Source organism: Aotus nancymaae, unplaced genomic scaffold, assembly GCF_030222135.1.
Source record: "Aotus nancymaae isolate 86718 unplaced genomic scaffold, 86718_ANA_hifiasm-v0.15.2.pri h1tg000057l, whole genome shotgun sequence".
Classification (NCBI taxonomy): domain Eukaryota; kingdom Metazoa; phylum Chordata; class Mammalia; order Primates; family Aotidae; genus Aotus; species Aotus nancymaae.
Window position 1 is genome coordinate 17,371,716 of NW_026988471.1, and position 21,185 is coordinate 17,392,900.

Consider the following 21,185-nt stretch of genomic DNA (forward strand, 5'->3'; position numbering starts at 1 on the left):
GACCAAAGGCTTCTGTTACTGGTCTCATGATTAGGACTTCACTTAGAGAAGGCTAACATCCCAAATCTAGGGCTGTGGGCTGGAGTCCCTTCCTCCACAGTCTGGAAGCCTGTGCGAAATCATAAACTGACCTGGGTCAGCTGGAAGGAGACAAGAACGACAAGGGTGGGCTAGGAATGATCGGGGAAACTGGATGCACTCCCAAGGGTTGGCCTGGGTCCTTCCCTCGCCATTGAGGTTCTGGCGGGCAAAAGACAGCTTTCAGAGTACCTTGACAAAGCGGAACGCGGGGCCCGGGGTCAGGATGACGTTCTCATTGGTGAGCTGATACTCCATGTACTTTTCCAGACCCTCTTCCTCGTAGACTTTCCTGCCGTCCACCATGTTGAATAGCGCGCAGGATGAGACAGCAATGGTGATGGCGTTCTTGGGTTTGAGCTGCAGAGAGGGACACCAACGGGAGGACACAGTCATGTAGACAGGAAAGGGACAGGTTGGGGCTCCTCCAGGGTAGGGTGGGAATAGGACAGCGGGCCCCTGCTTGGAGAAGCGGGATGCTGGAGATAGCCGAGGCTGGGACTCCCAGACGTTTGGGGAGGAGAAGCTGGAGACCGGGGAGGACCTCCCTGCGCAGTGGAGAGGAGGGCGGCTGGAAGAGGCTCTTTTGCGGACTGCGAGGAGGGGCGCCCCGGGTGCCAGAGGCTGCAGGCCTGCTCACCAGCCGGGGGCGCGAGCAGCTCGGGTTCTTCTCATAGAACGACCTCACGGATGCCCAGTAGGCAGCCTCGTAGTCGTCCTCATCCTCCCGCTGCTGCTGCTCGGACAGACAGTCGCGGTCCAGCTGGCCGGAGGCGGGGTAGAGCACCCTGCGCTGGCTAGATGCGCGCTGGTATTCCCGCGGCTGCGAGTCCCGGGTCTGGCGGATTTCTCGCATGCCTTGTGCCCAGGCCTCCGGATTCTCTTGCATTTTGGTGTTGCGCCGGGAGCCAGGATCCGGCTCTGGGGATGTGGGAGGCCGCGAGTCCAGTGACCGGGGTGGCTGGGGCGACGCAGGCGGCTGGGGCGAGGCGGGTGGCTGGAACGAGGGCTGCCCAGACGACGGCGGTGGCGAGGAGTCTTGCAGGCTGGGGGAGGTGGATGGACTCCGGGAGCTCGCAGAGCTGCTGGGGAGCTGCAGCAAGACAATGGGCATCTGAAGTTGAGGCCTGCCCGGGGTCCCTCTTGCCACCTCTGCCCAGCTCCCATCAAGGATCTGTCCCTTCTGCCTATTCCGTTCCTAGACCTCGTATGGATGCTGGTTCATCTCAGCTCCTTAAGTAGGGCTTAAGGGACCCGGGCATTTCTAGGCCTCAGCTGTTTCATATTTCTGTTAAACAGACACAGAGACTGTCTGCTTTCATTCTCCCCTAGCTTCCCCATCAGCACTTCATACATTGTTATTTGTTTTGAGTAGATAGGACCCAGTTCTCCTCCTCCCCTTTAGGTAGCTGACACATGGTTTGCAAAGTCCTGTCCCCTGCTTGCAATGTACCTGCTCAGTCAGAGGCCTGCAGGTAGGACAGAGGGCTTGCGAATGGATCTTGCTTGGCCAGTGCCTTGGTGTGCAATCTCCAGTTAACTCCATGAGCAAAAGTGGGCCAGACATTCCTACCAGAACACTCTACATAGCACCTTGGGGCATGTCACTCCTGAATCCCCATGTGAATGATGCACTGAGAGCTGGGAAGGTCCCTTGGCTGGAGACTGGAGCATCTCCCCAGGGCCTGCAGAGCTCCTCATGCCAGTGGAGCACAGTTACAAAGAATCATCTTCCTAAACAGGAAAGGACCATTCTAGAGGAAAAAAAACCTCCTTTACTAAGGTGAGCAAGAAGTTATTAGGCATCCATATATTATTTCAGATTGTTTCACACACGACTCAAAAAGGATGTTTTTGTTTAGATCATTGAGTTAAATCCGATAGAGATGATGGATTGGGTAGGAATGCATGTTCTCCCAGTGGTTGTGTCTGGTTCATTCTCTCTGCTTCCAACATCTTAATCTCAAAACTAACTTTTTCTTTTTAATTGCTTATGTCGTCAGGCCGAATTAAAGACCCAAACCTCCACACAATCTGACACTCTTTAATTTTTCTCTTGTGGTGACCATTTCTTTCCCTTTTCTGAGAATCAATAACTATTTGTTGATTGTTACTCAATAACTGTCGAAGGAAGGAAGGAAGGATGGAAGAAGTGTATGACTTCTAGATCTAGAGCCCCTGGGTTTTAATGCTAGCTCTACCACTTTTTAATGTGAAATCTTAAACAAGTTTACTCTGTACTTCAGTTTTCTGTGGTAAAATGGGATTTTTTTGGGGAAGGGAGTTCTCATGAGGGCTAAATTATCTAACACATGTAAAGCACACAAACAGGAACTGGCACATTACTATTATTCTATCATCTACTCCTCCCGTTCATCTTTATCTCTACCTTAGCACTGGTGTTCCTGCTTCTAGGCTCATCTACTGATGGAGCCCTGGTGGATGGGCTCCTGTATCTTCGAGACAATTGATTGCGTACAACGTACCCTCGAGAGTCTGTCTTCAGCAGTGATAATTCTTGTGATTCCGGTGATGGAAAGAAGAAACCCAAGGGTGTAAAACCCCACCACCCACTCCTTCTATGCATGTGCCTGCAGAACAGTCATGTCAGGCTGAAAATAGCAGCACCCAGTGAGAAACTCTCTGGCCTCAATGACTCTTAACTCAACCTGATCTCTTGTGTACTATTCTAACTCTGTCTAGTCCTCCTGTTTAGAGCATCTATGTGGGGTCCTCTTGAAAGAGCATCCAAAACCAAGATGCAAACTGGGTAACATATTTTTTCTCTTGACTCCTCTTATATGGAACTTAATATGGTCACCATTGTTCTTCCCTTTTCTTCACTTCTTCCCTCAAGGATAAGCCTGCTAACAGATGCTGAAACAGTATATCCACCATTTTTACCAGACTGTAAAGATGAGGGCAGCTGTTGCCCTACTGAGGTTGCAGGGGGACTCTAAGGCAGCTGATTCAAGGGAATGGAGCCCTCAAGCTTTCCTTTCAGGAGAGACAAGAATGAAGGAGACCGGGGGGAAGCAAGTAAAAGAGTTTCTATTTGCCATATCCTTCCCCTCACCCAGATTGCCTGAGGTTCCCCTCCAGAATCAGTAGTGTGATCTCTGCTCACCTTCATCATGGTGATCTGCTGGCCCTGCTCCCACAACAGGCACATGTGAATATAAATACGTATTGTGCAGTAGGGGCCAAGGGCTGTTCCCTCAGCTGCACAAAGGCAGCGTCTACACGACGAGTGACCCCGGAAGGGGCAACATTTCAGCGAGTGATTCGGATTGACTGCACGCCTCATCTAAAAGATTGTGCAGAAAATGGTCAATGCAATGGCCAGACAGCCCTCCCCTCCCTGATTTGAACAAAGACTAGTCTCCTCCCAGCATAGGCTGAGCAGAGCAGCCCACTGTGGTGCCACACATTCTAAGTGAACACGTGTGTATGGATGGAGGGGAAGGCAGGGCCCAACCTCTTCTAGTTGTTCCTTAAGCTTCTCATGAGGACATTAGGGACGCCTTAATACAATACTCAACAGCTTGGTCTTCTCTCCCAGAACTCCCTGCCCCCTAACATTTTCCATTATGCTTTCTGCTCCTTAATTTCCTCACCTCTGCTACAGAGATCAGCTCACCTGACTGCTAAGACGAACTCCCGTTTTGTCAGATTCCTTTCTTTTTTCTGCTTTTACACTTTCTTTTGAGGACCTCATTCTGGGCTTATTCTTGACATGGAAACAAATAATATTTATTAATTTTTAATCTCAGGACATTCGGAAACTTGGCTTTAGAAATAAAAAGATAAAGAAAACATAGAATTTATTTCTTTGCCAATATAAAAAGATATAAATTCTAGACATTAGCTTCCCCTCTTCTAAGAAGCATGAGTAAAAAATGACATATATTTTATTAAAAAGTATTGTATAAACAATGTTTTTTTGAGACAGAGTCTCATTCTGTTGTCCAGGCTGGAGTGTGATATTGTCTCACTGCAATTTCTGCATCCTGGGTTCAAGCAATTCTCCTGCCTTAGCCTCCCTCCCGAGTAGCTGGGACTACAGACACACGCCACCACACCTGGCTAATTTTAGTGTATTTTAGTAGAGTTGGGTTTCACCGTGTTGCTCAAGTTGGTTGCGAGTTCCTGTGCTCAGGCAATCCAGCTGCCTTGGCCTCCCAAAGTGCTAGGATGACAGGTGTGAGACACTGTGTCTGGCCAAACAATTTTTAGATAGAAATTCGTTTGTTCATAGATTTGACATATAAAGCATTTATTGTATAAAGATCGATAACGTGGGAAATATTGTGAGAGAATTTTTCAGGGTTCAGTAGGACTTGGATTTAAATGTGAAGTAGTTTACATAGAAAAAATCTGTTTTTTTTGTTTTTCTCTATTATTTTGAAGATTGCTACTTATGAAACTTATTTTTCCTTGCCATTTAGAATTGAATATTTTCTGGCTTTCTTCATTACTATAACTCAAATTTTCTGTGAGGCTAGCCTCACCGATAATAGTTTGATTTCTAAATATAGGGACTTTAATCTCATACAAATTTATTGAAAGTCGTGCCTTCTGTTCCTATCATCTAATTACTCATATATCTAGAGTGGAAAGAGATTTCTTACCACCAGAGTAACAACAGATAGGGAAAACTATGTAAAAGAGCACAAGAAGATAACTCACTTTATGGAAATCTCGAATATTTATATTTTCATTTTCATTTAGAAGAGATACTTATTAGAACATTATTTTGACTGTTTCATGCTAAGTAAGTAGCTGCAATGTGATCAAGATTAGTGTTATTTATCTGTTTAATGCACACAACTTCTAGGTTAGACCAAGATCCCACAGAGCAGTCTATATTCATCCATTTATGCTCTGTGTCTTGCACCCAGGAAAAATCTCATCAATGTTAGTTGCATGAGAATTTAACTGCAGAGAATGGCATAGCTGTATGGCTCCTGAATTAATATTAAAATCTTTTTATCAACCCTCACCCCCCTTAAACACATACATAGTAGTCACCATAATATTCTCTCACTTCTAATTCCAAATGATATTTTAAATCCAGTTCCCTTTTCCTATCTCTATTATCATTGCCTTGTTCCAGGCCTCTGACCATCCTGTGACTACATTTTTAGAATACAGCCTTTTGAACAGGTTTCATGGCCTTAAATCCTCTCCACATCTAGATCTGTCCACTATATTTATTTACAGTAATATTTATAAGATGTAAATATAAAAATGCTTCATTCCTGGATAAACACTTTCTTCACTTGGTTTAACCAGGAGCCTCATGATATATTCCTGTGTACCTCCTACTTGCACGTGTACCTCATACTTGCACGCCCTTCACTCTACACTTTATCTCTAAATTCTACTAATATCAAATAACTTGTATTTGCCTGCACACACCACCCTTATTTCCTTGTGGCCTCCTCTTCTCTTTCATGTTCTTCAAAACCCAGCTCAGCGTGACCTTGGGAAAATTCCCAGAGTTAAATATTGTTCTGCGTTGCTTGTGTCTTTCATACATACTTTTACTGAGCAATGAGTTGTCCTTTTTCTATTCTCTTTCCTACTAGGTCATGCATTCTTCAAAGACAGCCACTGTTTTTACCTTTTGCTACTAACATATGAGCATATGCTCAATGAATACTGACTTATTGGAATGCCTTATATACTACATGCTTTAATCTTTCTTTCCTGTCTTCATTTTTTAAAATTTCTCCTTCTTCCCTTTTCTCTGCTTTCTCCATTGTCTTTATTCTCTTCTTTCTCTTTTCTCTACATGAAGCCATTATCTGAAATTATTTGATTGTTGCAGAGCCTTTGCAGAGGCAGATAATGGACTGTTATCCACATTTCCTCAGCCCCATGGCAAGATTCTAAGACACTCAATTCACTCACCTTCTTTTTCTGTTTGAGGGATGTTTGACTCATTTTTTTAACTGTTGAAATTCTTTTGTTGTTATGCAGATATTCGTCTCCCCAGCTCCATTTCCTGTCACTTCCCTTGCCCCATCCAGCTTTGCATTTAGAATGTCAAATTTATGACATCATATGTGATTCCATAGTAACAAACTGACTCTGTGAACATGTTATTAACCTTAAAGAAAAAAGTTTCTTTATTTTGAATATATCTGCTCATAACCATTGTCTTTGTTTTCAGAAATTGATGTCTAAACATTGTTCAAATGTTCAATATGTAGCAATATCAATATTACCACTTCCTTCTTTTTAAATCTTTTTAGGCATTTCTCTGCCATTCATTCTATTAATCCCATTTGTGGCTGTATGTTTCCTGGTACTGCCAAAATGAATGGCAAAGTCATTTGTGGATTCAGTCGTTTATCCAGGTTCATTCTGCCAGACAGACTTTGGAGGGTTTTCCTGAGATATAGAGATTATTTTTGATAGCTGAGATTTTGTTCTAGACATGGAGTTTAGACCTGAGTTTCAGTTTAGCTTTAGTGTCTCATGTTCCTTTCAGTGGCAAATCTTGTTGAGGAAGACACTGTCAAAGCCCTTTCCACCATGGCTAGACTCAGTGTAGAATGTTACCTCTGCTGCCCCATCCTTAACCCTTTACCCTGTGCTGTCCCATCCTTAACCCCTTAAACACTACAGCTAAACCCAAACTCAAGTCTAAACTCCATGTCTAGAACAACATCTCAGCTGTCAAAAATAGTTTCCAGATCTGAGGAGAGTCTGGGAGAATGAACATGGGTAAATGATTGGGTCCATAAATGAGTTTGTGATTCATTTTGGCAAGTAACAGGAAACATACAGCTACAAATAGGATTGATATTTGCAAAAGGTAGCCCCTAACTCTGGTTTACAGAATCTAACCATGTTCTCCATTTTAGTTTTCTCCTTTTATCTTCACCCAAGCTTTAGATAGGAGACATGTGCCATGTCAACCTGAACTGGTGAAACCATCAAGGACTGAGGTAGGTTTCCGGCCTGTTTTCATGGGAGTTGATAGCTAAGGTTGAATATCGGAAGTTGTTGATGGTTTTAATCTAAGTTCTCCAGGGAGTCTTTTAGTTGGTAAAATGTGCAGGCTGTAGGTAACAATGCCTAGATTTAAATTCTTTCATCTCTCCGCTACTGTCCACTGTACCCCCAACACCCACCATTCTACCCAAAATTTGTACAGGGGGCATTTGTTTTTGGCCTGGTTATGATGTTATTATATCATATTTGTTTAAGTTATGTGGAAGATCAAAGTGGTAAGTGCTATGCATTTCAGTGTAACTTCAGAAAACCTTACCTTCTCTATTAAAATCACACCCCTAAGTACCAAGAGCATCTTTATTCTCTTAATATGCTATGTTTGGGGCCAGAACAACTAATGTGAATTTCATCTCATTGTAATAAGGTGTTTTATTTCTACTACTCAGGATTATAAACTCATTATGGATTGTTAGCACTCCTTTGAGGGAGGGAGCAAAAGCTTCTGTTACAGGTTTCATGACTAAGACTTCACTTAGGGAAGTCTGACATCCCAAATCTAGGGCTATGGGCTGGAGTCACTTCCTCCACAGTCTGGAAGCCTGTGCAAAAGTATGAATGTACCTGAGTCAGAGGTTTATCTGACTCATAGTTCTGCAGACTATACAGGAAGTATAGTGCTGGCATCTGCTTCTGGTGAGGCCTTAGGAAGCTTCCAATCATGGTCAGAAGGCAAAGAAGGAGCAAGTGTGTAACATGACAAGAACAGGAGCAAGAAAGAGAAGGGAGGAGGTCACAGACTCTTTTGAAAAATCAGATATCCTTGTAACTCATTACCATGGGAGGGCACCAAGCCATCCATTAGGGATCCACCTGCATGACCCAGACACCTCACACTAGGCCAAACCTCCAACATTGGTAATCACCTTTTAACATGAGATTTGAATGGGACAAATATCCAAACCATATAATGGTTAAGCATGTTCTTGTCTCAAGTCTTTTCCATTTACTGCTCCATCTGTTGCAGTGACTCATATGTTCACATTGCTTAATTCCTTATTTCAATTAACATTGCTCTCAAGTCATCTATCTTCTCACAGAGGACCTCTCTGAATCCCATCTATAATGGTACCTCATTTCCTTCGTCTTTTAACCCTTCTGTCACTTTATTTTTATTCATAACATTTATTTCAACCTGACTTTGTTTCACAAGACTATTTGCTTATTGTCTTTTCTGGTCCCATTAGAGTGAAAGCTACTTATGAGAAGAAACCTATATTATCTTTTCCACTGCTGCTTTCTTCTTGCCTAGAATAGTTACTAGGAGGTACTTCCATAAATATTTGTTGAATAAATACATGAATCTTTTAAGAAATGCATTTACTTAACAGTGATAATCAGGATACATAAAATTATGTTAACAGTAGTGGTAGAATTTTTTTATCTTTTTTTTTTTTTTGAGACAGAGTCTTGTTCTGTCACTCAGGCTGGAGTGCAATGGCATGATCTTGGCTCACTACAACCTCCACCTCCCAGGTTTAAGCGATTCTCCTGCCTCAGCCTCCCAAGTAGCTGGGATATCAGGCATATACCACTACATCTAGCTAATTTTTGTGTTTTTGATAGAGAACAGGTTTTCGCCATGTTGGTCAGGCTGGTCTTGAACTCGTGACCTCAGTTGATCCACCTGCCTTGACCTCCCAAAGTGCTGGGATTACACAGTGGCCTGAGCCACTGTGTCCAGCCGTGGTGGAAATTTAAAAAAGTATTTTTCTTATGCCTTTGAGGAGGACCATGAATTAGTGCATGGGAAGAAAACCCAGAAAAGTGCTGTATTTCTTCTCTGTCCTTTAAAGCTTTTTTTCCTAGAGATCGGGGTTCTCAAGCCTGAGAGTGTATCAGAATTACTTTGAGAGGTTGTAAGAGTGACTTTGCAACAGAAGAATGGTTAAACTGTGGCACAGTCATACCGTGGAACACTACTCAGCAATGCAGAGAAACAAACTATTGATACACACCATAACCTGAATGACTCCACAGAGAATTATGCTGAGTTAAAAAAAAAAAAAGCCAGTCCCCAAGAGTTATATACTATATGATTTCACTTGTATAACATTCTTGAAATGACAACAATTATAGAATGGAGAACACGTCAGTGGTTGCCAGGATGAAGAGGTGGGTGAAGTTAAGTGGGTGTAGCTAGAAAAGGGGAAAATGAGAAATCTCTGTGGTGGTGGAAATAGTCTGTATTTTTTATTTGGTTGTATCAGTGTTAACATCTAGGCTCTGATATTGTACTATAGTTTTGCAAGATGTCTAAATTGGGCAAACAGTAATGAGATCATTCATTCTGTTTTTTTTTTTTTTTTTTTTTTTTTTTGCAACTGCCTACGAATCTACAATTATTTCAAAAAATTTTAAAAATTTAATTTTTTTTTAAACATATACACACAAGTTTTGGGGCCTTTTTCCCCAGAGTTTCTGATTCAGGAGGCCTGGATAGGACCCAAAACCCGAATGTATAACATGTTCCCAGATGAAGCTGATACTGCTGGACTTTGATAATCACTAAGCCAGATTAATTAGGAATTCTTCATACTCACAAGTAAGCTCCAGCTGGTCCATTGACTCCATGTGAACAACATCAAATAATCCTCTCCTATCTTAAATATCATCTCTTGTAGCAAAGACTATCATTAGTGAAACAGTCTCTAGATGAGCCTGTCAGACCCCAATGCTCAAGACAAAGCCTCACCTTTTTTCAGTAGGGCCCTGTCTGATTGGCTGGGCTGTAAGCAGTTCACTAGCAACAGCTGTGTCCTTTACTGACTGCCTCAGTTAGAAAGGAACTGTCCGAGTTGAGTTGTAGGTTCACATCCTTGGCTGCACATTAAAATTAACCGAGAGCTTTTAAAAATCCCAGTGCCCGGGATTTTTCCAGATCACAATCACAGACAAGTTTAATTAGAAACTCTGAATGTAAGACCCAGGTATCAGTATCATTTGTGTTTGGCTGGAGGGCTGAGGCCTAGGCTTTCAGTAGAATTTCTAAGATACCTACTTTCCTTCCTCCCTCTCCCCATATTGCCCTGGGTCCAGTTCCCCAGACTCCACAAAGGGGAGGCAGCCCCTTCTCAAGAAGCTGAACCCCCAAACTAGAAACCTCAGTCTTACACTCCTCCCTCTACCTTATCTCAGGTTCTTACAAGTTGCATGTCTTTTATCTCAGTCGTGTCTCTCAAACACCAGGCACTCTTCCATTCCATTCGCTTTTGGTTAAGTCTTTATCTTGTCCAATGAACTATGCAAGAGTCTCCTCACCAACCTCCTCGTCTGTACTATTGTATCCTCAAATCCATCCTTATATAGCCACTAGAGACATCTTTCTAAAACACTAATAGATTCTTTCACTCCCTTATTTAAAACCCTTTGTGGAGAATCTTTTTTCCCCCAAGAAACAAATTAGTATGATATCCAAGACTCTCTATGACCGAGTTTTTCTCCCATTCCTTGCCTCCTTTCTTAGCCTCATACTTCTAGATGTCCCTAACAAAACACTTCTCACTCCTTTAAAAAAATTCTGGTTTACTGAGATATAATTAACATACCATACCCATTTAAAGTGTACAATTCAATGGTTTTTAAAATATTTGTAGTCATGCAACTATAACCACAGCCAAATTGTAGCATATCTTCAACATCCCAAAAATCAATTCAGTATCTTCTAGATATAACCTCTATCTTCTCACCCCTTGTCCAGTCCTAAGTAATCATTAATTTACTTTATTCGTAACCCATTTTACAGATCAGTGCATCACTACCCAGTAGAGTTCTGAACTCTGGAACAAGACTGACTTAGGTTTAAATTTTACCTTGGCTAGTCTATATATTTGGATCACTTACTCCATCCAAACTTCAGTTCTGTTGCCATCAAAACTGGAAAAGTTACATCTACTTCTTAGACAGGGTGTGAGGATTATTGACAGTATAACAAGGTACCCAGCAGTAATAAATAGGTGTTAATTATCATTATGTTTTAGTGAATTATGAATATAAAATTTTGAAAAAAAAGCATTGCTGTGATCCTATAACCAATAACTAGATATCCCATTGTAGCAGTAATTACACTTTCAGATTTTAATAAGAATATATGGGCTTATCTGATAGTTCAAATCAAGATGGTTTTAGAAAATTTAATATTAATCATATTAAATTTTGGACTCAATCCAGGTCACAGGGTGGATAGGTTGGGAAATATCAGGCCTAAGATCAGTCATCACAGGTGCATAATTCCCGAGGCTCACAGAAAGACTGTGGAGAAGGGGAAATGGTCTTGTTTTCTTATCATTTCCACCTGTCAGTTAGATCATCTTGCTATATTAGTTTTGCATGGCCATGTAACAAATTACTATTAACTTAGCAGCTTAAAATAATGTGCATTTATTATCACACAATTCTGTTAGGTTAAAAGTCTGGGGAAGCTCACCTCTCTGTTAAAGGTAAAATCAAGGTGTCAACTATGCTGAGCTGTTCCTGGAGGCTCTGGGGAAATATCCATTTCCAGTCTCAAATGGGTTGTTGGCAGAATTCAGTTTCTTTTGGTTACAGGACAGAGGTCCAAATTGCTGGATGTCAACCAGGGAATCATCCTCAGTTCCTACAGGCCACTCTCAGGCCCTTGCTCCATGGCCCCCTCCATCTCATTAATGGAGAACCTTCCTTGTGCTGAATCTTATCAGTCAGAAAAAGCTCTCTTCTTTCAAAGGGTTCAGTTAATTAGGTTATGCCCACTGGGATAATCTCTGTTTTATTAACTCAAAATCAACTAATGAGTAAGCTCAATTATATGTACAAAATCTGTCTTGCCATGTATAATGATATAATCATGGGATTGATGCCCCATTATATTCCAAGGACAGGAAATTATACAAGGGTGAGGGTCTTTGGAGAGATCATCTTAGAATTTTGTCCTCCACACTCATTTAATTGACTTTGCCCAAGTGAGTCCTTAAAATAGGGAACTAAATAAATAAAATAAAACCCAGGCTTGCAAATTGGTGACCACCATTATCTATTTCACTGAATATGGACTATCTGTGGCTAGTATGGGCACTTGATTTGAAGATATATTTTGTTTTTAAAAGTATGGACTAGGAAATGTAACATGTATGGACGTGTTAGAGCCTGTCACTATGTCCTTTGGATTCACGTGCGTGGACATTTTTGGAGGAGTTGTGTACTTTCTCCTGCACCTTTCTGAGGTCTGTAATTGTTGATGTGGGCAGGGAACAGATCTAGGAGCACATTGACACCTCAGAGAGAGTTTACAAACTCAAGATATCTTCATTGGGATAGTCCTAAAATTAAGTATAAGGATAAAGTAGTATATCATTCTTAGTTCCTTTCTATAGAAATGGAAGTGTATTTCATGGTTGGTCTCTAAATATACTAAACAGTATTGGCTTTGGAGTCAAATAAATCTCAGTTTTAAGACCAACGCTGTTCTCTGCTGTGCTGTTCAAAAAAGTAAAGAAATAAAGAAAGAAAAAGAAAGAAAGAACATATAGAAAAAAAAAAAACAGAAAACAAACAGAAAAACCAACCCTGTTACTAACCACTTGGTTAACATCAAGCAAGTTACTTAACATTGATAAATTTGATTTTTTTATGTCTATGAAATGAGTGTTATAACTGGTTGGAGGGTTTTTAGGAAGAAATACATGGGTAGCCCAAATAATGTGTTTGGCCCAAAGTACTGGTTCATGGTTAGGGTCTATGGTGGGTTGAGTCAAGAACAATAGTTTGAAGCTGTTCCCATCAGGAGCTGGATTCTATTTCCCATCCTTTGAATCTGGCTCTGCCTTGTGATGTGCTTTAACCAATGTAATGCAGCAAAAATGATAATAATAATGTGTGAGTCCTTGAGCCCAGGGCTCCTAAGGCTTGCAGTGACTGTCTTCTTGGAATGCTGTTTCCATGAGGTGGCTTGAAATCTTCATGTTAAGAAAATAAGGACAATAAGAAATAATATTTTTGAGCATATGCTAGACACATTGCGTTTTTATACTATTTAGTACTTTTTAAACACCAAGCATTGTAGAGTGAAACAACTTGCCTGAAGTTGCAAAGTAACAGTTGTTTAATCACACTCTCTCTTCTACAGTGGCCCTGTCTTTTATTCCTATCTTAACAATAGGCTAATCTAGAATCCTATGTAATTAATTGGATAGTCAAAAAATTGGAAGTCTTTATAGTTTCTAAGTATGAGTTTCATCCAATGAGAGCATACCTCTGTGTCTTAGTCTGTTTTCATGCTGCTGATAAAGACATTCTCAAGACTGGGTGATTTATAAAGAAAAAGAGGCTTAATAGACTCAGTTCCATGAGGCTGGGGAGGCCTCACAATCATGGCAGAAGGGAAAAGGCACTTCTTACATGGTAACAGGCAAGAGAGAATGAAGTCCAAGTGAAAGGGGAAACCTTTTATAAAACCATCAAATCTTGCAAGACTTATTCATTACCATGAGAACAGTATGGGGAAACCACTCCCATTATTCAATTTTCTCCCACCGGGTCCCTCCCACAACACATGGGAATTATGAGAGCTACAGTTCAAGATGAGATTTGGGTAGGGACACAGTCAGACCCTATCACTCTAAGTCTATAGGTCTCAGATCATGATAAAGGAACAGCTTCTCATAAGCTTGGTCCTGCTCATGGTGCATATGCAGAATACTCTTGCTAAATTCTGGTAAGTGAAAATTCCTTGTCCAAAATATCGACTAGAGCTCAGTGTGTATATACCAGCCTCTTCCCAGATGGCAATTACATTAACATTCCACTCATATAGGTTAAAGCCGAAAAGTACAAGTTCTGGGAAGGTTATCCAGAGAGGCGAGCATGTCTTTAAGAAATCACCAGTGAAGAAAAACAGTTTTATTTGCAGTTCATAGTTCTTGACTAGTCCATCTTGACCATCCACATGATTCAGGGGTTACTATGGAGTCAGAGCACCAGAGACCTCTGTTCACGGACACTGGGATTGAATGTCTTTGATGGATTGGGAAAATTTTTTTTTAAAGTGAAAAACAGTTGTACTTTAAGAAAAGAATTTTAAAAAATATCCTGGGGAAGGCAGTCTCAAATGTAAAGATGCTCTGTAAAATATAAGTCCTTGAAAAATAGAAGTGCCACTTACTTGTGTAGATTAGGGCTCTGAAGTTCAATCTTTTCATCTGTGAAATAGAAATTAAATGTTATGCACATCTTACAATTTTCTTGTGAACCTTGAATGTGATCATACAATGAAAAGCACATAAGAAGTTCAGGGGAAGTTTTTATAACATATTCTACCAAAAATCTGCATGTTGAACAAAGAAGATGACCAAAGGACTTGGAAACTGGGCAGGCTAAGTGGAAGTCGATGATCACTTCCTCATAAGGTAAGGGAGCTTGGTGCCAGTGCAAAATCCATGTCTTGCTCTTTTTAAGAAAATCATGAAGAATTTTTTCCAGGTTTTATTAGGCTTGGCCGAAATGGTGCATGTTCACCTTTTCCCCTCCCTCCATACTTCAGCTCACTTTAGTAAGTAAAATCAACAAATAACCACATTTCTCCCATTAGTAACAGCTCACGAACTGGAATGTTCGACGCTCACCAGCATTAACCCAACCCTAATCAGCCAAATGCTGTCTGCCACTTGCTTCTTACAATGCTCACCTTTCTTTCCCCATACTTATGATAGCTTTCCTGAAAGACATTTCTGTGCAGAACTCCTGTCTTTGGTTCACTCTCCCTCACATCATTAATCAGCATGCTATGCCTCATCCAAAGGAGGGAAAATAATCCAGTTTCCTGTTCCACGCCAGCCAGATGAACAGGTGCTAAGTAGGACTTTCATAGGCACTTAAGCTGCTGCACCTGGAATCATGGTGTGTTTAGGAGATTGTGTCCTATATCTCACAGAAACTGTCTTTATGTTGAATTGTTCTGTATGATGTCCTAATGCTTCTGGTATCCAGAGCCAAGCCTTGAGTAGAACAACACAGGAAAATAACTTCTGACTTAGGTTCTTCAGGAGTTTATCAACTTGCTAGGAGAACCTAAGATCCAAAAGGGACTGTCTGAGGAGACTTTATTAGGTAGCTTTCAAGAAAGGAAAATAATCAAACAAATAGGCAATAATCAAACAATCAAGGCATCTGCACGTACACACAGTTCATTACACCATGCCTGCATTGATGCCAAGGGATTTCCTGTGTGGGGGTGGTCCTTGTAGGAGCCAGGAGCTCCCAGGTGGTGTGCTCACCTCCTTGAGACAGGTAATATGTTGCCAAGAAAAGAAACATCTTCATACTCTGCAGATGTGGCTTTTCATATTAATATGCCACTTTCTATGAGTCTCAGACAGTTGCTTAGCCTCACAGCCCATTTCCTCAGTTGTAAAAGAGAAATGATAATAATAGTGACTTAGAGAGAAAGGAAATGAGGAATGTGAAGGATCGAGCACAATGCCTGGCATAGGACAGACACTCAGTGACCATCATCTTCCCAGGTTCCCTGCCTCCCAATTCACCTGCATAAACATATTTCAGGCACTCTGGGTAGCGTTTTATCTGAACCCCATGACCGCCTAGGGAGGGCCCTGCCCTGAACCCCAGTGCCCCATGGATGACAGACTGTGTGTCTTGCCTGTTTGTTTTCCTTTGGCCTGTTTTTTATTTTGGGTCTGTGTGATTTCCTGGCAAAAGTCCCATCAGTGGTGAGAAAATATGTGTGTTTGCTATTATATTTGAGGAGTGAGCAGCTTGTTCCTAGAGGTCCCCCAACCCCAGATATTGTTGGAGAATGTAGGTCAGCAATGTCCTCAGTGCAGCACAGCTCAGTGTAGAGTCCCAAGTCTGGACCAGCTTAGATTCTGTATTTTTGGTGATGAAAACGGATAGAATTCACTCTAGTGACATTTGTCAGTTTTTTAACATTTGGCTTTGACATCGATGACCTTCATTTTCTTTTCCACTTAGTTCTTTTGGCTTCCCACTTCTTCCTGTTCAGTAAAAATTTAAAAAGCTTGCTTTTGCTCCTGTGTTTCTGTTCCTGTGGCCAGCACTACCATCCCCTCCCAATCAATAGCTCAGGAAAGATCCCAAATTAATCACAGCTTGCTGCATTTTCCTCCCTGTCACATCCTGTTACTCACTAGCATCTTTTGGCTTGACTTCCTTAATACCAGTCAAAATCAGCCATATAGCCACATCCCATGTCCAGTGTCTTACTGTGGGCCCTCCCATGGCACTCTGTGCAATCTCTGTCTTAAGCCCCAGGCATGCCAAGTTATAATTACTTGTTCTTATGTTTTTGTTTTCCACTAGTCTTTAACCCCCTTTCAAGGACAGAGCCTATGCATTATTCATCTCTGCAACCCCAGTGCTTAATATAGTGTTTGAACAAAATGTTTCCTGAATGAATAAAAGAATGAGTAAAAAATCATGTGTTACCAATTAGAAAGACTTTCTGTGTCACAGGGTAGACGAAGGTTTTAGGAGGCACCCTCTAGGACCATAAAATGAGACTCCCAATCCTATCTCCATCAGCCCTGGGTTCTAATGAGACTACGCCTATTTGAATTTTTCCAACTTTCAGCCAAAACACATTCAGTAATTGATTAGTCCCCTTTAGAGGTTGGCAGAGAATATATATATTTTTTTTGAGATGGAATTTTGCTCTTGTTGCCCAGGCAGGAGTGCAATGGTGTGAGCTCGGCTCACCACAACCTCTGCCTCCCAGGTTTAAATGATTCTCCTGCTTTGTGGCCCATGCTGAAGTACAGTGGCACAATCATGGCTCACTGCAGCCTTGACCTTTCAGGCACAGGTGATACTCCCACCTCAGCTTCCCAAGACTACAGGCATGTGCCACCATGCCTAGCTAATTTTTGCATTTTCTTTGTAGAGATAGGTATTTCACCATGTTTTCTTGAAGTCCTGGGCTCAAGTGATCAACCCACTTGCCTCCCAAAGTGCTGAGATTATAGGCATGAGCCACTGTGTCCAGCTGATCTTGACATTTTGAAAATTATAAGCCAAATATTATGTAGTATGTCTCTCCTTTGGGGTTTTCTGACACTTCCTTGTCATTGGATTCAGGTTATAGATTTGGGGCAAGAATGCCACTGAAGTGATGTTGTGTCCTTCTCAGGGCATCTTATTAAGAGACTGGTAATGTCAGGTTGTCCCAATATTATTTAGTAACTTGGTTGAATTTGTGTACTGCAAGTTTCTCAGTTATTAATTATCCCTGTGTAAGTAATATGCAATTTTAATGAACTGTGTAAGTATGGAATCCTGACCAAATTTTCATGAGTAGTTTTAGCTTCCATTGATGATTTTCTAGCTCCATTATTCCTTTTATTAATTAGATGGCATTCTATTTTAATAAAGTACTTCCTATTCACTCACATTTACTCATTTCTGTAAGTATGGACTCAAAGATTCTTATTTTATTCAATAGGTATAGTTCATGATTTATGTAGATGCTCAAATTGTCCCAGATTTGGCCATTGGAAGCCCTGTCAAGTGGGGTTGCTGTGTTTCTGAAATGTTCCCATGTTTCTTTCAGCACTTTTTTTTTTTTTGAGACAGAGTTTTGCTGTGTCGCCCAGGCTGGAGTGCAGTGGTGTGATCTCGGCTCGCTGCACCCTCTGCCTCCTGGGTTCCAGTGATTCTCCTGCCTCAGCCTCCTGAGTAGCTGGGACTACAGGCATGCGCTACAATGCCTGGCTAATTGTTTTGTATTTTTAGTAGAGACAGGGTTTCACCATGTTGGCCAGGATGGTCTCCATCTCCTGACTTTGTGATCTGTCAGTCTCAGCCTCCCAAATTGTTGGGATTACAGGTGTGAGCCACCGCACCTAGCCTTCAGCACTTTCTTACTTTCTAGAATAACAAAATTCTCCAAACTTATCTTATACTTTTTTTTCTCATATCCTTGAATTAGCCGTTTCTTCAGCTCTAATTTTTTTGGTGGCCAGTAGTATTTAGAAGTCAATATATGTGCATTAGGTGTTCTTTTTGCTTCTAGGCCCTGTCAGTGGATGGAAATCTGCTTTACACACAGACACACACACACACACACACACACATTTATTTCCATCATCTCTTTATCTACCTACCTCTCTATGGTATTAAAAACTACGGGTTTATATGGGTACCTTCAATTTCAACCCAACTTTACTGTGTTCATGTTTACTTTGAATATAGTATAAAGATCTTGCGGCCATTTGAAATATTTGTGTTCAGGAACATTTTTATGGTAATGAAAGCCTACAAGTTCTACATATTTTCATTTAAAGAACTTTCTTTTGTAGTTCTTTTACATACATAAGTGTCTGAAATAATTATTCAACTAAAATCCCATTACTTATATTTCAAGGAAGGAAGTCCTTCATTAAATTTTTATCTTGTTTTAAAAGATAGCCTCAAGAGGGAGATCTGGGTATTACCCCAGCTCTTTCATTAATGCAGACAAGAGAGTTTTGAAACTACCAAGCTAATGACAGCTCTTAGCAGGTTTGGATGCTCCTCTGATAACATCATATATATTACTCTATTTTCAAACATATTCCACCACATTTTAGTTGTCATTTTATATGTCTTCCTCTCCTGTGACATCATGAACCCCCTGACTGTACTTTTTACTCTGATACATTATCACAGGCCTCAATAAATGTTTTTGAAGGAATGAAGGATGGGTGACTAACTGATGAAATAAATGATCTTCTCTCTCTCCAGGATCTGTTTAACTCATTCATTTCAAAGTCTGATCTCAGGCTGGGAAGCTGTGGGATAAGAACAAAGGGGAATATACATGCATTTCTGCAATAGGATCTGTGTGGCAACCGATAGATTATAAGCTATGACATATATTGAGAACCTGCTAGGTGCTAGATGGCTACTTTATGTATTTATCTTATTTAAGCCTCACAACAAATCAGTGATGAAGGAAATGGTAATCTCACTTTCAGATGCATGTTTCAGAAAAGCAAAAAAACTTTCTGAGAAAATTAGGGAACTAGAATCCAAACTCTGGCTGGTTTAACTTTAAAACTTAAATTATTTTTGCTGTGTGATGGTGCACATCAGAAATTGGATGACATCAGAGCTGTGAGGTAACAGAGCCAAAAAGATAGCTAATAGGTGACATTCTCTAGAGGGACATCACAAAAATTAGTGGGCTTATCAAGCAAATACAATGATGAATATAAACGTAGTTTATTGTATTGAGGGGAAAGTGTGACATTTCTGGGGGGACAACAGACTTTAAAAAAATTTATGAGCTAATTGAGTAGATCATACTTCAGATACTATCAAGAAAAATGAACTCGGCTGGGCATGGTGGTTCATGCCTGTAATCCTAGCACTTTGGGAAGCTAAGGCGGGCAGATCACCTGAGGTCAGGAGTTCAAGACCAGCTTCACCAACAGGGTGAAACCCCATCTCTACTAAAAATACAAAAAAAAATTAGCAGGGTGTGGTAGCGAGTGCCTGTAATCCCAGCTAGTCAGGAGGCTGAGGCAGGAGAATGGCTTGAACCCCAGGAGGTGGAGGTTGCAGTGAGCCGAGATTGTGCCACTGCACTCCAGCCTGGGTAACAAAGTGAGATTCTGTCTCAAAAAGAAAAAAAAAAAGAACTAATATAAAATGAGATGAGTAAACCAAGGTCTAGAAAGAAAAAAGAAAGGTTTTCTTAAAAAAAAGGAGTTATCAATGCAGTGAGTTGCTGTTGGAACTAGGACTAGAAACCAGGTCTTTGCATTCTGTCTCTTATTTGTGTAACTCACTGCTTCCTTTTATGTTATTTCATTTTTTTTTTTTCATAGTCTGCCTACCTTTTTCACTTGCTTTAATTAAATAGCAAAAATGCAGGAGCGAAAAGTTTGGGGTTAGCAAAGCACTTGTCTTTCAGTAAACAATAGATGGCCTCCTCCCAGAGTGCAGACAAAGGTCAGGTCATGCTAGCCCATGAATATGGCCCTGTGTGTTTTGTGGGCCTTGTTACTGTGCTGAGGTTCAGTGCCACATTCTGCATTGCCCCCTGATAAACAGCACACCAAGAATGGACGAGAATGACTATGAAGAGGGAGAAAATGTCCAGATGTTAGTAGCTCATAATGTTTCAATTTAGAGTAGTGCTTTCACCCAACACCATCACCAAAGGTTTGTCTTTGGTTTATTTGTGTTATCACAACAGTGACGATGGAGTTAAATGCAGCCTTTGAAAAGAGGATTTTTGCATGTTTCATTTACATTCTACTGTTCTTTCATGAAACATTTCTAAATATTCATGGGGCCCAATTCTTACAAAAATAAATCAGATAAACCTAGGGTTCTTGCCAAGTCAAATATCTACAGTTTCTGGCAATTATGTAATTTCCAACTGCTACGGTGACTATTGCTGATAAGTCAATCGTCATAAGGAGAAATATTCCAGACCAATCTTTATTATGTGTCCTTCACTGATATATGCAATGTCTTTTTTTAAAAAGCAGAGTTATAACATTTTTTGGGGGGGGTCCCTAGTGAATGGGTTCTCATCATAACAATTTATATCTGGATAATGTCATAGTAAAACATGAAAATGGTAAATTAAAACCAATGAAATTAGGTTCTGCTGTTATTAATAAAAATGGCTCTGGTTTTCACCATTTTGTTATGATGGCACTGTCATATAATGCAGCTTTGCAGTAATGTCTTTCTGGCATTGCAGTTTGATTTGGCCCAGACGAAAGCAATATTTAGGAAGTTACTCTGTAGATCTTCTCCGAGAAGAAGGAACTTAAGGATCACATGCTAATTTAAATACTTTTTAAAAGTTGAGGTTAAACATATTATTGAAAAAAAGAGCTTTTATGGAGAGAGGAACTCTGCTATTCCTTAGGAGTAGTATAAAATAAACAAACTGAATATACTAGTGCACTATTTTTTTTTCAGGGTCACATATCTGTTCGGTGCAAATATATATATCACTAAAGATGTTTATATGAAAAAACATTACTTTTAAATCACAATTTTTTTGCCCATGCTTTGAGAAGGATCCCCTGAGACTGACTCTCTGTAGCTAGAGCTCACAATGGTAAAAGCTTGCT

General features: G+C 40.7%; 1 protein-coding gene and 1 long non-coding RNA gene across 7 annotated transcripts in view; one reads left to right on the plus strand and one right to left on the minus strand.

Moving 5' to 3' along the window:
* The window catches only part of NT5C1B (5'-nucleotidase, cytosolic IB), a 34,565-nt gene extending 28,514 nt beyond the window's left edge, over nucleotides 1-6,051 (minus strand). The window contains exons 1-6 of one of the 5 annotated variants that reach the window (XM_012475103.2): nucleotides 5,995-6,027; nucleotides 3,720-3,808; nucleotides 3,207-3,335; nucleotides 2,468-2,606; nucleotides 719-1,171; nucleotides 271-438 (exon numbers count right to left, since the gene is read on the minus strand). In XM_012475103.2, coding sequence (XP_012330526.2) covers nucleotides 271-438; nucleotides 719-1,171; nucleotides 2,468-2,606; nucleotides 3,207-3,335; nucleotides 3,720-3,808; nucleotides 5,995-6,027 — 1,011 coding nt within the window. Of the gene's footprint in view, nucleotides 1-270; nucleotides 439-718; nucleotides 1,174-2,463; nucleotides 2,607-3,155; nucleotides 3,386-3,718; nucleotides 3,809-5,994 lie in introns of all 5 variants that reach the window. The other 4 variants (XM_012475102.2, XM_012475101.2, XM_012475100.2 and 1 more) reach the window with 4 other exon arrangements.
* LOC135269656 (uncharacterized) overlaps nucleotides 1-21,185 on the plus strand; it is a 227,175-nt gene that overhangs the window by 31,424 nt on the left and 174,566 nt on the right. The window lies entirely within an intron of this gene.